General features: G+C 31.3%; 5 protein-coding genes across 14 annotated transcripts; 2 read left to right on the top strand and 3 right to left on the bottom strand.

Annotated features, from left to right (window-relative positions):
- Nucleotides 1-454: 454 nt before the first annotated feature.
- LOC123321734 (dimethyladenosine transferase 1, mitochondrial) lies at nt 455-1,647 on the bottom strand. The gene is made up of 3 exons (XM_044909470.1): nt 1,076-1,647; nt 761-1,005; nt 455-646 (listed from the first exon to the last, which is right to left on the bottom strand). Exons 1-3 carry the CDS (start codon nt 1,645-1,647, stop codon nt 474-476), a joined length of 990 nt encoding a protein of 329 aa, XP_044765405.1. The 3' UTR covers nt 455-473.
- Nucleotides 1,445-2,059, bottom strand: LOC123321739 (cytochrome c oxidase assembly factor 3, mitochondrial). The gene has a single exon (XM_044909476.1). It carries the CDS (start codon nt 1,910-1,912, stop codon nt 1,652-1,654), a length of 261 nt encoding a protein of 86 aa, XP_044765411.1. The 5' UTR covers nt 1,913-2,059; the 3' UTR covers nt 1,445-1,651.
- A 3,659-nt stretch (nt 2,060-5,718) lies between these two features.
- LOC123322537 lies at nt 5,719-7,677 on the top strand. 8 transcript variants are annotated; one of them, XR_006539172.1, is made up of 4 exons: nt 5,719-5,930; nt 5,991-6,683; nt 6,818-6,882; nt 7,112-7,676. XR_006539172.1 is itself a non-coding variant. In XM_044910480.1 (4 exons), the coding sequence occupies exons 1-3, from the start codon at nt 5,850-5,852 to the stop codon at nt 6,833-6,835; spliced, it is 324 nt and encodes a 107-aa protein (XP_044766415.1). In that variant the 5' UTR covers nt 5,720-5,849; the 3' UTR covers nt 6,836-6,882; nt 7,112-7,676. The 8 variants fall into 8 exon arrangements, 7 of the variants coding, with proteins under 7 accessions (XP_044766409.1, XP_044766410.1, XP_044766415.1 ...); XM_044910480.1 differs by having other exon boundaries at nt 5,720-5,930; nt 5,991-6,215; XM_044910478.1 differs by having other exon boundaries at nt 5,720-5,930; nt 5,991-6,329; nt 7,112-7,675.
- Nucleotides 7,678-8,842: 1,165 nt separating this feature from the next.
- Nucleotides 8,843-10,767, bottom strand: LOC123318067 (nurim homolog). The gene is made up of 5 exons (XM_044904760.1): nt 10,518-10,767; nt 10,291-10,466; nt 10,067-10,234; nt 9,837-9,970; nt 8,843-9,598 (listed from the first exon to the last, which is right to left on the bottom strand). Exons 1-5 carry the CDS (start codon nt 10,660-10,662, stop codon nt 9,463-9,465), a joined length of 759 nt encoding a protein of 252 aa, XP_044760695.1. The 5' UTR covers nt 10,663-10,767; the 3' UTR covers nt 8,843-9,462.
- A 116-nt stretch (nt 10,768-10,883) lies between these two features.
- Nucleotides 10,884-14,315, top strand: LOC123318047 (mismatch repair endonuclease PMS2). 3 transcript variants are annotated; one of them, XM_044904740.1, is made up of 8 exons: nt 10,885-11,049; nt 11,257-11,416; nt 11,469-11,814; nt 11,873-13,303; nt 13,360-13,460; nt 13,577-13,674; nt 13,727-13,876; nt 14,146-14,315. In XM_044904740.1, the coding sequence occupies exons 1-8, from the start codon at nt 10,969-10,971 to the stop codon at nt 14,215-14,217; spliced, it is 2,439 nt and encodes an 812-aa protein (XP_044760675.1). In that variant the 5' UTR covers nt 10,885-10,968; the 3' UTR covers nt 14,218-14,315. The 3 variants fall into 3 exon arrangements, 1 of the variants encoding a protein (XP_044760675.1); XR_006538244.1 differs by lacking the exons at nt 13,727-13,876; nt 14,146-14,315 and having other exon boundaries at nt 10,884-11,049; nt 11,873-13,167; nt 13,225-13,460; nt 13,567-13,675; XR_006538243.1 differs by lacking the exons at nt 13,727-13,876; nt 14,146-14,315 and having other exon boundaries at nt 10,884-11,049; nt 11,873-13,460; nt 13,567-13,675.
- Nucleotides 14,316-14,353: the final 38 nt, after the last annotated feature.

Raw genomic sequence — 14,353 nt, 5'->3', positions numbered from 1 at the left:
ACTCTTTCTAACAGCCGAAGTGGAATCCACATCAAGCTAACAGCTTAGTGTTCTGTGGTTATAGCAGAGACAGGGGCAACTTCTTATTTTTTTCAAAACGATTTAAATGAAAAGCCAGAAGCGTTTCACTATTCTTTATAGACGCATTTATAATGAAGCGAAAATCATTGTTCATCATTCATTTCCTAATTATTTATTTTATGGTAGCATTTGCCTCCGTTATTTTCATTCGATTTCCAAAATCTAGAGAATCATTTTGAGAACTGACAACAGTACAATTTTACAATCAGGTTGAAGTTGGTTCTTTTTATCTCAACTTCTTTGAGCCCAAGAGATTGTATAACTGATATCTGCTTGCTTTAAGCTCGCAAAAGTACTGTGCTGCCACTTTCATGGATTCATATACAAAATCGTATCAAAAAGAAGGGTATTATTGTAAAGAAAAAAATTTGAATGAAACAACAACACTATATTCAAACACTATGTTCTATCTTTTTTTTTTGAGCTCTTGAATCGTATTCTAATATTTCTGGATGATCATCACTGATAACCTTGTAAGCATAGAACAATCTACAATATTCATCATTTGTTATCTGGAAAGGCCTTATTTGTGGGTCTAAATCGGCAATGAAATACATTCTAGAAACTAAAAAAAAAAGAATTAAAATGCTACAATCCAAAGGGTGAACATTTCAGTGAATGTGAAGTAATTTTCTTGAGGGGTAGCATTCAATGAATATTTTTATCTCATGCAAATTACCTAATTCATCCCTCATTTCTTCTGGAAATAGTCTTGAAGCTCCCTTGAATGAATATTTTTGGCGCATATTGAAAATATTCCTTAAAATTTTTTCAGCCATTTTGAAAGGAATATTGGTGAGGGGATACTTCAGTGGTTTTAAAGTTACCACACCTACATCAACATCTGGTTTAGGCAAGAAGGCTCTTCCAGGAATTAAAAATTTATTCTGAACTTCACACCATAATTGGCAAATTACTGATAACCTAAGGAGAAAATTGATTAGCTCCTTGATTGTCAAAAATTACTAATCTTGAACCAATTTATTTTCATTACCTACAACGTTGTTTATGACCAGGTGGTGCAACCATTCTCTCTGCAACTTCTTTCTGAAAAGTTAAAGTCATTGAAGTTCGACCAAATTTCCAAGCTGCTTCTCTTTCTGATATTGAGTGTAACCACTCCACTAGAAGAATCGTGGAAACACTGAATGGTAGATTACCAATTAAATGGATAGGTGGTGGAACACCATACCAATCACTAGACTGGGCATGTTTCAAACCATTGTTGAAGTCGTATGATCTAATATCACCAATATGTAAATTGATATCCACCTTGCCTTCACATGCTTCTTGAAGAATCTGTAAGATTGGTAAGAATCTGGGATCTTTTTCAACAAGAATAAGTTTACTAGGGTTTTTTTTCAAGATGGATCTAGTTATACTTCCTGGACCTGGACCAACTTCTAACACAACATGATTATTAATATTACCAGCAGCTCTGACAATTTTATCAGTTATTCTTTCATCCAAAAGAAAATTTTGAGACAGTTGTTTCAAGGCTCGCAACTTATATAACTTAATTAAATCTTTTATAGTAGGAAGAGGGGGTAAACGTAGGGAAGTCATTTCATCAATTCTTTTCCTCTATTATTTTTGCGGGTTCATCAAAATCATCCAGAAACGTTTCTTGCTTTACCGCATAAATAGAATAACCATATATTCCAAGAACTGCTGCACCCAGTAATGCACCAGTAATCCTATTTTTTCTTCGGATTGTTTGGATTTTAACAGCTCTATCTCGGTTTTGATGTTCAATTAGTTTCATAAGTTCTAATTCCAATTTACCAATTTTAGTTTTATCAAATTTTGGATTTTCATTAGCTGTCGACATAATAGATTATAAAAAACCCCTTTAAGAAATATTATGATATCTGCATATAGAAAATATGGCAGGGTATAAAACACTACTGTGGCATAAAATAAAGAAAATCCAGGAGTTGCTTATAGATTATACACCTCCGATTTCGATTTGATCACCTCTTAACCTTAACTTAACCCACGTCCCACAGAACATCAAATATGACTTAACCACAGAACACTACCAAAGATCAAAGATATTAATATCTTTGCCCATTGAACTCTATGGGAACCCATAGAGTTCAATGTCTTTGCCAAAGATGAACTTATGGAGAGTAGAGAGAAGGAGAACGATCGCCGTACTAAAAATGTGTCTCCAAAAACGGGGAAAATAGGTGTCGCTGCGATTACAGCGGGTATCGATAAGGGGTGGGGATTCAAGCGTCAATTTGAAATGAACAGCCTTCATTTTATTTAAGTTTATGTGTCATCGTGGTTTTTCTGATGATTTTTCAAATACCTTTCTTCAAATCTATATTGAATATGAGTTCTCTGAATTATATGCAATAAAATGCAAGTCGAAATCAATGAAATTCAAAAGAAATCACTGATCAAAAAAATTGTACCTACTTTTGTTTATCATTGTTTATTGAAAGCAGCTATGTTAGTTGGTTTACTAATCTTCAAAATTATATAAATCCGTAGTGGGGAGTAGTACACATCAAGACAACAAAAGGTAGCAGTCTCAGATTTATCACTTAGGTATTAGAGTAGATTCTTTTGCCAATACTCAGCTGAGAACCGATATAAACCATATATTATGTTATGCCAACAAAATTCTTCAAGAATATTTACTTCTGAACCATGTAGTTTTATTGGTTAAATATTCTTATTCCGAAGAGTCAACTTCTCACGAGGGATGACAATTTCGATTTCGTTTATAATGAATCCATCATCTTTTTGATATCTTCATCGCAAAAGTGCTCTTGACACACAAATTGATTGGGAGTTGATTCTTGAGATAAGGTTTTTTCCAATTTTCTCTCAAAAATGCTCTCGGAAATTTTATCTCTTCTCCTTTTCTTTCCGATGCCAAAACACTCTTATACTAGCGCACGCTTCAACATTTCACCATGGTCATATGTTGTTCTCTTATCAAAAATCGACAATAATAATATTCCTATCATCTGTCACCAGGGAAACAGTTCACTCAGTCAACGAGCCAACTACAATTTGATTTGTGTAAACAAAATTTCGCACTCTCGTGATGGCCAGCGCGACTGTTGGCAAAAGCATGAACTACTACTATTGGTACCACAGAACAGACCCTTGACTTACTTTATGATTGGTACATATTTTAGGGGACAAAAAATCTGTGGTCTCAAAGCAGCGATCGTTCTCCTTCTCTCTCATTGAACTAACATTGAACTAAAGAAAGTTTAGTTCAATGTGAACTAAAGAACTTTAGTTCAATGTTCTCTCTACTCTCCATAGATGAACTTCAGCCGCAGCGTAGCACAGAACATTTTGTTAGTTAACGAAAGCATAGAGCAATAAGTTATTAATGTTAAAGGTTCCTCTTTGGTTTAACACCTAGACCAGAGACAAGACTCTTTCCCTTTCTCTAAGACCTAGACGTACTCTATGGTTTAACATTAGAAAAAAAATTAATGGTTAGTTTTAGTTTAGTGGTTGAGGTTGTGTAGAATTTAAATCTTCATTGAGTGCGTAACAGTTTTTTCTTCAAGTAATTGCTAAGATGGATAATTCAATTGATAGCGTTAAAGAGTGCAATGCTTGTAAAACTACATTCATCAGACAATCTGATATGATAAGGCATATCAAAAGATTCCATCCTAAGAATGCTGAAAATCTTATTTCCATGATGGAAAACAAGGTCTCTTTATTCAAATGCGATCAATGCGATAAGCAGTTTTCTAACAAAAAGAACTTGAACTTCCACAGGAAGTCACATTGTGGAAACAACTCAGGTGTTAAAATTAGGAAGAAATGTCCACTTTGTGATTATGTTGCTGCTTTCAAAAAGGATTTTTATGATCACTGTGGAGAAGCACATAACATAATGTTGGATATAGAGAAAATGAATTTTGCTAGTATTGACGACTTTTCACATTGGAAATTAGAAATAGAAGGTGCTATGAATTCCAAATTTGTTAAGGAATATGGTTCAACGGCTAAAATGACAAATTATATATGCAGTCAGTCGGAGTATTCAGTATCTGGAACAGATATTGAAATTGGAAGTTCTCAGGACAAAAAGGTAAATGGTTTCTGCCCAGCAGGGTTTAGAGTAATGCATGAAGATAATGGAAAATGTAGTATATATTTTGTGAAGACCCATATTTGTTATCAAAATAAGAATATATTTCCAAATATTACAAATGAAGTGAAAAGAATAACTGAGAATTCATTAGAGCATGAAAATCAATTGGGAAATTCAGTAGTTGCAGAGAAGAATAAAACTGAAACAAGCAGTAACAACGATGAAGTAAATCAGTCTGATTCAAATCACGAGAAAAAATCTAAAAATATTAAGAAGAAAGACTTCTTGTTAAAAAAGAGAGAAATGATGAAAAATGTTTTAAGTATTCTGGATTCTATTTCTAATACAACAGAATTAGAAGCTGTTCAAGAGCTTATCAACCCTATAAAACCTATATTAGGAATTTTGCAAGGAAAATCGAAGGAAATTTGATCAATATAATATGAAGGCAATGTTAAAATTAGATTGTACTTATATGTTTTGAAGAATTTTTATTTATATATAGTATATTGAAATGTAATAATAAAATCTACTTTGCTAACGTGAAGAATTTTATATTATTTGTTTTCAGTCACGATATTTTTGTAATGAAGTGATCAAATCATATAATTTTGTTGAATAATTTCACTTGTTGATCATCTGGGGGATTCCATAAACTAGTTTTTCTATGGATGAGGAATTTATTCAGAGATTGATCAGCAGCAAATGCTAAAGCAAAATGCACATAAATGCAGTAAGTTTTCTGAAATGGAAATTAATTTCTATCTAAGTTTCTTCCTAAGTCGAGTTCGAACCTGCGATAAACGCAACTATATAGATTCAAGCTTTCATTACTCAAAATGAACTGATTTAATGAGAAAAAGAATTTTAACCAACTATCCTCCAACCTCAAAGTAATTCATGTTATTTGTTTAACGATTTTAGGTCAAGTATAACTTTGAATACTCAATATTATTACTAAAGATTCTTTTCTGTTTGGTATTACTCATACGCGATTTTACAAATTTTTCTTTGAGATCACAGATATTCGTTTTCTGTGCTCTGCATCAAAGCAAAGGGGCCAAAAAAAAAAGAGGTTTCTCAGTGATCGAAGCAACAACCAGAGACAAGAGAGATTTTCTCTGACATTGCAGGCATTGAACTAAAGAAAGTTCTTTAGTTCAATGATTGCAGGTTGTTATGTGTTCTGTGGTTGTGTCTGTGACATAGACATTGCTTTAAATCCATAGACATAGACATGTCTATGCTTAAATCCATTGAACTCTATGGGAACCATAGAGTTCAATGCTTAAATCAGACTAATCCATAGACCTAATAAAATATATTATGTATTATTATTATTATTATTATATTATGTATTATTATTATGTATTATTAGGTCTATGAGCTGTATTCGGGTTCGGCTTTTGGACGGTCCGAGGATGGTTCTAGAACTGCGCAGAGGATTTAATACTAGGGCGCAAGAGTTTTGCGCAGTCCTAGAACAATTCTCGGACTGTCAGAAAGCCGAACCCGAATACGACTATGGACTAATCAGAGTCTGCTCAACTCCATCTTTAATCGAAGATCTTTGCTCTGCTTATTTTTACAAACGAAAATAGATAATTTCATTTCATACATTTTGAGGTATAAGTTCATTTAGTATCTTTTTGTTTGAATATAATAAAAAAAAATCTATAAGTGAAGAATGGCGAAACGTGTAAGATACGATTCTGTGAGAAAATACGAATCATCAGAAGATAGTGAGGATACAAATGGATGTAACCAGGTAATTTACAACTTATCAACCAAATTATTTGAAAGCTCTAACACGAGTAACAACTTGCAGTCTGAAGAAAGCAGCGACCCGGGTATAGACATTCAAAAATTTAAATCTAATCGCAAACCGAAATGTTTTTCGAAAAATGCTGAAATGGCCCGACAGAATCGTTTGAAGAAAAAAATTCATCTTGCAAAACTTGAAAAAAAAGTCGAAATCCTGAAGAAGGAGAAAAATGATCTGACTAACATTATTGATAGACAGTCTACTATGCTATATGATCTGAAGAAAGAAGTAAGATATTTAAAAGGAGTTTTAGCTAATAGTTCTGATATTCGTACATTAGTGAAAAACATCCATGCAACAACTGGATTGCCTGTTTCATCATCATTGGACAGTTCTTTGAAGGTAGGTACTGATAGTACCAATGGGGAGTGTGGAAATTCAATAGTTAAGGAAGAAACACTGTTGTCTGAATCCAGTTGTGTAGGTTTTAATAATTTTGGTGATTATTTAGGATCCGATCACCTGTTTGATGTTGACAATGACTTATTTTCATACATGGAAACAGGAGAGTTTGAGCAAAACCTTGAAAAACCTCAACAAGAATCTCCTACAATAGAACATAATTACACAAGTAAATTGCTTGAAAATGAAAGTTATGGAATTTGTCTTCATGTTTGTAAAAACAAGGTTTCTTTGGAGTTATGTTCATTATGTGAAGAGAATGCAAGAATGTACTCGACTTGAAACTAATTTTCAGTATGTACATTGTATTGATCATGAAATATAATTCAATCATAAAGGATAATTTCATATTATAATGTTATAATATAAACCTGTGCATTGTAAGCATAAAGTAACATAGGAAAATTATCATGTATTTAAATTTTCAGGAGTGGAGATACTACTGAATTACTTGGAAGGATTGCAGTATTTTCTTTCCAATGTTTAATTCAAGGTGTGGTAGCTTTCTTCCTTACTATATTGTAACTTCTGAAATTGTTGATAGCTTTACTCTTTATGTCACAACCCAATTCAGTTATTCCAATATATTACTTTACGTAATAATAATGTGATGACTTCATCTGAAGAGAATTTTTCATGGTCTAAAAAACACCAATTTCAGAAGTTAAATGAAACACAACCAGTGAAATGACTTGTTATTTTGATGTAAATTTTGTTTTCAGTCATTGATAACATGAATGTGAAGATATCAGGTTGAGTATGTTGAAAATTGTATCGTTCCTTTTTTTTACTCTGTTGTGCTTTATAATCAAAATTCCTTTTCTTGATCACAGTTATGATTTTTTAAGAATTAACTGTAGAGCACAGCTAATATCCAATATGTTTTCATTATTTGATTGAAAAAATTTACTAAATACATTCTATCTAAGTTTCAGTGCAGATAGTCAAGGATCAAAAGGAATTAGGTGACAGGTATCATGTGATATTTGATGAAATGTTAGTAAGTAAGTTGCTTTGGTGATAAAGAATGTTTCTGTACAATACCATACAAAATTTTGCTGGGTCAACATTATTATGGTTATCGTATATGTATAAGTATTTAGGTATTAGGACATATTAGATATTCTTCATGGATAGATGTACCACCATATTCAATTCATAAACTTTTTGAATATGAACTTGCTACAGAATTCGCCTAGAAGAGGAACATCTGAAATATTGAAGAAATTTTCTGCATACCTTATTCTGAGCACTGTATTATTTTGTTCCAAATAAATTATATTTTTTTCAACTAAAACTTTGATGAATTTTCCTTTCACAATTAAACTTTTTCGAAGCCACTTATAATGATGAGTGAAGAATTCTGTATAACCTTTGTAATTAATTTCTGATATTTTTCAAGAATTTCCTATTAACATTAACATTTTTCTCTCATTTCTTCTATTAACATTTTAAGATATTGTACTTCAATTTTCAGTTGCTTAATTTCTTCATTTTCACACTCTGGATTGTGATTTCTGAGTTTCCTCTTGCTGAACAGCACTCAATTAGTAGTTCACTAATAATTTTGATGTTTTTATTCCTTTTCATACAACTATCATGGAAAATGGAATAGCAGTTTTTGCATTGCATGCTTCAGCTGGTTTTGCACAACACTTGAATATTTTTGAGTTCGTATTTTCACCCTTATTTGCACAATCATCACGATCCGACACATCCGCATCAGTCGCCGCCATGATGTATAATACTAATTTCAATTGATACAAACTGCCAAATTGTGGTGGAATCTGGACAAGTCCAAGACTCCATAAAGAAGAAATGAAGCATCAAGCTGCTAATAGCATAATTTTTTTTACACTTGGACAGTTTCAAATCCATCAGTAGTTGAACAGATTTGGCACTGTATATATACATATAGAATATGAAAAAACTATCTTTTCAGACAGCGCTGTAGGGGAGTAAGAACTCATCTGGGTGACTGGTGTTTTAAGAAATCAATTTCGCATTAAAAATTGATATATCTGAAGATCTATATAAATAGCAAGCTGAGTTTTTGCCCATTTGGTGATATCACTTGAAGGTTTTTCCAAGCAAGAAATAATAGGAGCAAAAAATATTTCAAAATTTTACACTAAGCAAATTTACCGTTTCCCATAGGGCCAATAAACAGGATTTTGGTAAGTATAAAATTACAAAGCTTTAATCAAGAATAAGTCAATGAAAATGAACATTATTTGACAAGGTTTTAATTCCAAACTCGGTAATAACTCAACCAAAAAATATAAATACATGGTCATATTTAAAGAAAACGGAAATAGATATTTGCTTATACTATGTGAATTAACTACAATCCCAAAAGTATAATAGTTCTCAAGAAAAAAATTCTTGATTATTGTTACACTTCTTCAGTACAAAAAAAACACAAAATTCATTCAAAGAAAAATAATACTAAAATAAATAAAGTCCTCAGTATTATTAGAATCGATATAAATAAAATTCAACAACCCCAACAAAGAATTCTTAATATATTAAAACTACAATGTTAAACTTGAAAGCTCTTGTTAATGCAAACTCAGATCCATGTCAATTATCATTTATTCACTTTTTAAAAGTATGTATATATATATATATACTTAATAAGGATATCAACCAAATACATAGGTAATAATCCACTGTTTATGAATAAAACCCAAGCTTTCGAAATATGTGAATGGTAACACTTGGATAAAAAAATTTTTATGCATGTGATTGATGAGATCATTAGCGTTAAGATTTGATGAAATTTTATTTTGTTGTTGAACTATTTGCTCCTACAACAAGATTCAGAAATTCAAGTTTCCTTGATTGTTGTTTTCATGATTCATATTTCAAAGTTGCAATGAGGTTGAAACCAAATGTTTCATTAACTTTGCTTGTTATGAATGAAGAGTAGGTTATTACTGGCGTACTTGATCGATATCCCTCATTAAATATACTACACATACATAAAACGATCATTATCTCGAATATTATATATTCTACAATGTATATTTAATTTTAAAATCAACGATACCTATTTTCACCAGCTCATTTTTCAAGACTTCAAATACCTCAACTCTTGACATTTGAGGAAATACTGTGCCTTATGGTAGGTATAGTCACTTTGATCAGTCTTGCAACCAATCATTAGATAAATAGTGAATATAACTGCTAAAACCAATCTGTCCAAGCTGAAAAAAAATTTCAGTTAGTCAACTTTCTGAGTACTTGAAAAAACTCACAATGGATACCTATATTATATTTTATTTGAATTTTTTGTGCCTTTCGGTTATTTCAATCATTCAACTCTCTTTGGAATTGTGCCAGATCAAATCCAATTGAAAGGATCTTTTCCATTATAAGAGCTTTTCAAGTATTTACAAGCTTTTCTAAATTCATTCAATTCTAAGACCATTTAAGTGTGCTTACCTCATGACAGGTGTTGTCCAAAACAATAAAATGAATGCTGTAAAACTAGGGTGGTTGATATGGGAGCATAGTTTCCTCAACTCCTGGGATTTTGTTTTATTAGAGCCAGGAAGGTTTTTTATAGAATAAATTACCTGAAATAATGTAAAACATAAAATGACATTGTAAAAATATTTGGTATTTAGGTAGTTTATTGATATTCACAGTTTTTGATAAGAAAAATTATGTACCTGCTTGATACCCAGTAACTCATTTATATCCATACAAACATTTCCAACATAAATAAAAATCCAGGCTAGTATATGAATACCATAATATGTATACCATACTGGTTTATAATTGAGATTTAATTGCCACAATGTTACTTCCAATATGGGAAACCAAAATGTGAAAAGAATCTGAAAATCATAAAACGGATAACAATTTTTCTATTACTAAATTTCTAACAAAATACCTGGAGACATATAGCAGAAGTAATAATATAAAAACTTCTGTATATGTCTAGAATGCCATATTTCTCAAAATATATTTTCAATTTATCACTGGCTAAAATCGAATGTTGCCCTATGAAGAGTGCAAGTAGGACCATATCCACTAGAAGCATCCACAAACAATTGGTTATCCTTTCATCTGAAAATTCAAAATCAATTAAAAGGCGCATAAAATAAAATTAAAACATACCTTGTCGAGGATAATTTGCTGGACGATATTGGTATGGGTCTGATAAAAATATCATCAAATTTATAACACTGTAGAATGCAGAAACCAATCCGATGAGGCTTATTGCACATTTTCCTGAATCAAAAATGCTATTTTTCAAATTCATTGGTAATTTGTTTGATTTGACCAATAAACAACAATTTTTATTAATTTGAATAAAATATTCTTCCTTTTTTTACACTATTTTTATTTTTAACAAACTCACATAACCATAGACTTCGTTGTTTGAAATTGTGATCATTGAACTAATAACCCATTGAAATTAGTTCCATTGAAATCGAAAGGTTCTTAGTGATTTTAATGATTAGTCCATATGAATCTTCTTTGCCATCTTCCTAACCTAACAAAATTTCCTAACCATAAAAACAAAGATTAATCTTTCCTTTAAAAGAAATGTACAAAAATAAAAACGATGGCAAAGAATGAGAACTTTTCTCACGGTTTGATAAAACCGATAAGCAACGATGTTGTTCATCAAATATGCTCGGGCCAGGTATGAATCAACTCAAATCTTTTAGAACGATACTAGAATAAGGGCCGCTTGTGCAGCGATGAATAATGAGACCAAACACTACAAACCAAGAACCAATATTCAACACAAACTACTGAGCTCATTCATTATGCAGTTCCTAACACTGAAGAACTAAGAATCTTTCTGTTTTAAGGAAGGCAACAATTAGAAGATGAATCTTTATTCTAGGTAATTTTAACATTAGCAGTCGCCGTGAAAGAATTAGTGGAAAATTCTATAGATGCTGGTGCTACAATAATTGATATAACTCTAAAGGAATATGGTTCCGAAAGTATTGAAGTATGTGATAATGGGGCAGGTGTTTTAGAGGACAATTTTCAAGCTTTGAGTATGCAGTTGAAGTCAATTTATTTTTTCCCATTCTAATTTTGTTTTTTTAGCTTTAAAACATTACACTTCAAAAATTGATAAGTTCTCAGACCTTCAGTTTTTAGAGACCCTAGGTTTTCGTGGTGAAGCACTTAGTTCACTATGTGCTCTGGCTGATTTATCTATACTAACAAAACATTCTTCAACTGAACAGGCCAAAAGAATCAAATACAATAAAGAAGGTCAAATAGTTGAAGTATCTTTAGCTGCAAGACAGATTGGTACCTCTGTTAAATTAGAGAATTTGTTTTCAACATTACCTGTCCGTAGAAAGGAATTCATGAAAAATCTAAAAAGGGAATTCAATAAGATGTCTCAATTATTATATGCTTACTGTTTGGTTTCCAAAGGTATTAAGTGAGTAAGAAAATTACTGTGTTGATAAAAAAAAGTTAAAGTCAATTTCAAATTGCAGGTTCACTTGTACCAATATTACTAACAACAAGAGAAATGTTGTAGTAGCAACACAAGGCCATCATAAGGTTAGAGAAAATATCATAAGTGTTTTTGGTGCAAAACAGATCTCATCATTGATAGAGATTGATTTGATCCGACCAAATCAAGATATATTGAATGAATATAGTATCAAGTTAGGTGATGACGAAGAATTGCCATTTGAGATGGAATTTCTTGTTTCAAGCGTCATTCATGGCAATGGACGTAGTTCAACAGACAGACAATTTTTTTATGTTAATTCACGTCCAGTAGAGCCAACTAAAATTATAAAATTGGTCAATCAAATTTATAAACAGTTCAATTCAAATCAGTATCCCTTTGTATATCTCAATATATTGGTGAAAAGTTCCATTGTAGATGTCAATGTAACACCAGATAAGAGACAAATTTTCTTGGAAAAAGAAAAATTATTTTTGGCTTCTTTAAAAGCATCATTGTTGGAATCGTTCAAATTATTCCCATCACAAGTACCTTTGGAAAATCAAGACATTTCTAAGCTACTGTCTTTGAATAATTCTAATTGTGAAGGAAAAAGAATGAAACGCAGTTTAACAGACTCTCCAGAAACAAATAAAGACTTTTTGAATAGCTTCAGGAAAAAGCACAAAAGTGATGGTGAAATATTTTCATTTAAAAATAGCTCATTTTCCACTTCTCAATTAAAACTTGAAGAAGAGAAAAAAGATTCATTAACAAAGATTTCCTCTAAGTCAGAGTTTGAAAGAAATATATCAGATTTATCTTCGGAAGCATCATTACCATCTACTTCTGATTTGAAATCATGTGAATTTATCAAAGAAAGGAGAATGAAGGAGAATATAGTAAATTATGAGTTCAAGGAATATGAGAGGGATAGAAGTGAAAACAAAACTGATACTGTAAATAAAAACTTGAATGGAAACCTAAGATCTGAGAAAAATTCAGAAATCACTGGAACAAAAGAAGATATAGAATCTTTTTCATCTGAAGAGAATACAATACACGCAAAAAAAAAGGAAATCAAAGATAATGAAATTGTGAATATTATTCTAGATACCCCAGTGAAAAGTACCAAAAATAGGAAAACTGTTCCGTGTGATGTAACTTTGCAATGTATTCGCAAATCAATAATAAAGAGGCAAAATGCAGAATCAAAATCAAATGATGTGAAAATAAAATTTAGATCAACCATTGCACCAGAAAATAATAAAAAAGCAGAGGAAGAACTTCAGAAGCAATTATCGAAACATGATTTTTGCAATATGGAAGTCATAGGTCAGTTTAATTTAGGTTTTATCATAACAAGACTGGGCAATGATTTGTTCATCATAGATCAACATGCAACAGATGAAAAATATAATTTTGAACAATTACAGTCTTTTACAGTGTTACAAAAACAAGTATTAGTAAAGTATGTGTTCAACTGGTTAATATTATTATTCAATCTCTTATTTCTTCAAATTTTAGTTCAAAATCGTTGGAACTTACGGCTGGAAATGAAAGCATACTTATAGAAAATGAAGAAATTTTTAGGAAAAATGGATTTCATTTCAAGATCGATGAAAATGGTGAGCATTTGGTGAATCAGAATTAACCTCTATTTCGGAGGGTTCATTTTCTAATTAACATTTTCTATCAGTAAAATTTTCAACATTATATCCAATGAATATTTAGATTTTTTCAGCCCCTATGACAAAAAAAGTATTATTGACTGCTGTACCTGTGAGCCAAAACTATGTCTTTGGTAAAGATGATATAGATGAAATGTTATTTATGCTGAAGGTAAATTCAGAAAGTTGATATACAGAGTGAGTAAAAAGTGTATTTCTTTTAGGATTCCAGTCACACTATGTGTAGACCATCAAGAGTGCGGGCTATGTTTGCGTCTAGAGCATGTAGAAAATCAGTCATGATTGGCAAATCATTATCAAAAAAAGATATGAAAACGCTGGTTGAGCATATGGGAGAAATAGATCAACCATGGGTGAGTAGAAGTCCCAATTAATAATCTTTACCTTTCCTTACAAGAAAATTAAATTGATTTCTTTTAAATCTATCTGCAATGTCCATAGCAAATGTTAAATGGACAATATTGTACAGGGACGCGAAATAAATGGATTTTTTTCAGTGAAATCAACAAAGTTTCAACTTCCTGTTTATTTTGCCTTTGGTTCTTTTTCATGAATACCCAACATAAAACTAAATGTCCGCATGAAAAATTGTCAGATGGAACTCTTGATATTTTTTTTTCAGAATTGTCCCCATGGTCGCCCAACAATACGACACCTCATCAACATGGATCTCATTAATAATGATGAAATTTGAAATATTTTTGGAAATATGTTCATCATTACAAATGAATTTTTTACACTTTTTTTTATCTTGTACAATATACTTTTGTAGAATAAATTTATTCAGGATAATGATGGTATTATTACCAGCACTATTGCCATGGAAATAC

This window comes from Coccinella septempunctata, chromosome 1, assembly GCF_907165205.1.
Source record: "Coccinella septempunctata chromosome 1, icCocSept1.1, whole genome shotgun sequence".
Classification (NCBI taxonomy): domain Eukaryota; kingdom Metazoa; phylum Arthropoda; class Insecta; order Coleoptera; family Coccinellidae; genus Coccinella; species Coccinella septempunctata.
This window is presented reverse-complemented; position numbering and strand designations above follow the sequence as displayed.

Coding starts and splice junctions, on each gene's coding strand:
- LOC123321734 (XM_044909470.1), bottom strand. CDS start 1,647: ATGACTTCCCTACGTTTACCCCCTCTTCCTACTATAAAAGATTTAATT. Junction 1,006..1,075: donor GGTCATAAACAACGTTGTAG/GTAATGAAAATA, acceptor TTTTCTCCTTAG/GTTATCAGTAATTTGCCAAT. Junction 647..760: donor AGAAATGAGGGATGAATTAG/GTAATTTGCATG, acceptor TTTTTTTTTTAG/TTTCTAGAATGTATTTCATT.
- LOC123321739 (XM_044909476.1), bottom strand. CDS start 1,912: ATGTCGACAGCTAATGAAAATCCAAAATTTGATAAAACTAAAATTGGT.
- LOC123322537 (XM_044910474.1), top strand. CDS start 5,850: ATGGCGAAACGTGTAAGATACGATTCTGTGAGAAAATACGAATCATCA. Junction 5,931..5,990: donor ATACAAATGGATGTAACCAG/GTAATTTACAAC, acceptor AACAACTTGCAG/TCTGAAGAAAGCAGCGACCC.
- LOC123318067 (XM_044904760.1), bottom strand. CDS start 10,662: ATGAATTTGAAAAATAGCATTTTTGATTCAGGAAAATGTGCAATAAGC. Junction 10,235..10,290: donor CTTCTGCTATATGTCTCCAG/GTATTTTGTTAG, acceptor TATGATTTTCAG/ATTCTTTTCACATTTTGGTT. Junction 9,971..10,066: donor AGTTACTGGGTATCAAGCAG/GTACATAATTTT, acceptor ACATTATTTCAG/GTAATTTATTCTATAAAAAA.
- LOC123318047 (XM_044904740.1), top strand. CDS start 10,969: ATGGCAAAGAATGAGAACTTTTCTCACGGTTTGATAAAACCGATAAGC. Junction 13,304..13,359: donor CAAAAACAAGTATTAGTAAA/GTATGTGTTCAA, acceptor TTCAAATTTTAG/TTCAAAATCGTTGGAACTTA. Junction 13,877..14,145: donor GAGAAATAGATCAACCATGG/GTGAGTAGAAGT, acceptor TTTTTTTTTCAG/AATTGTCCCCATGGTCGCCC.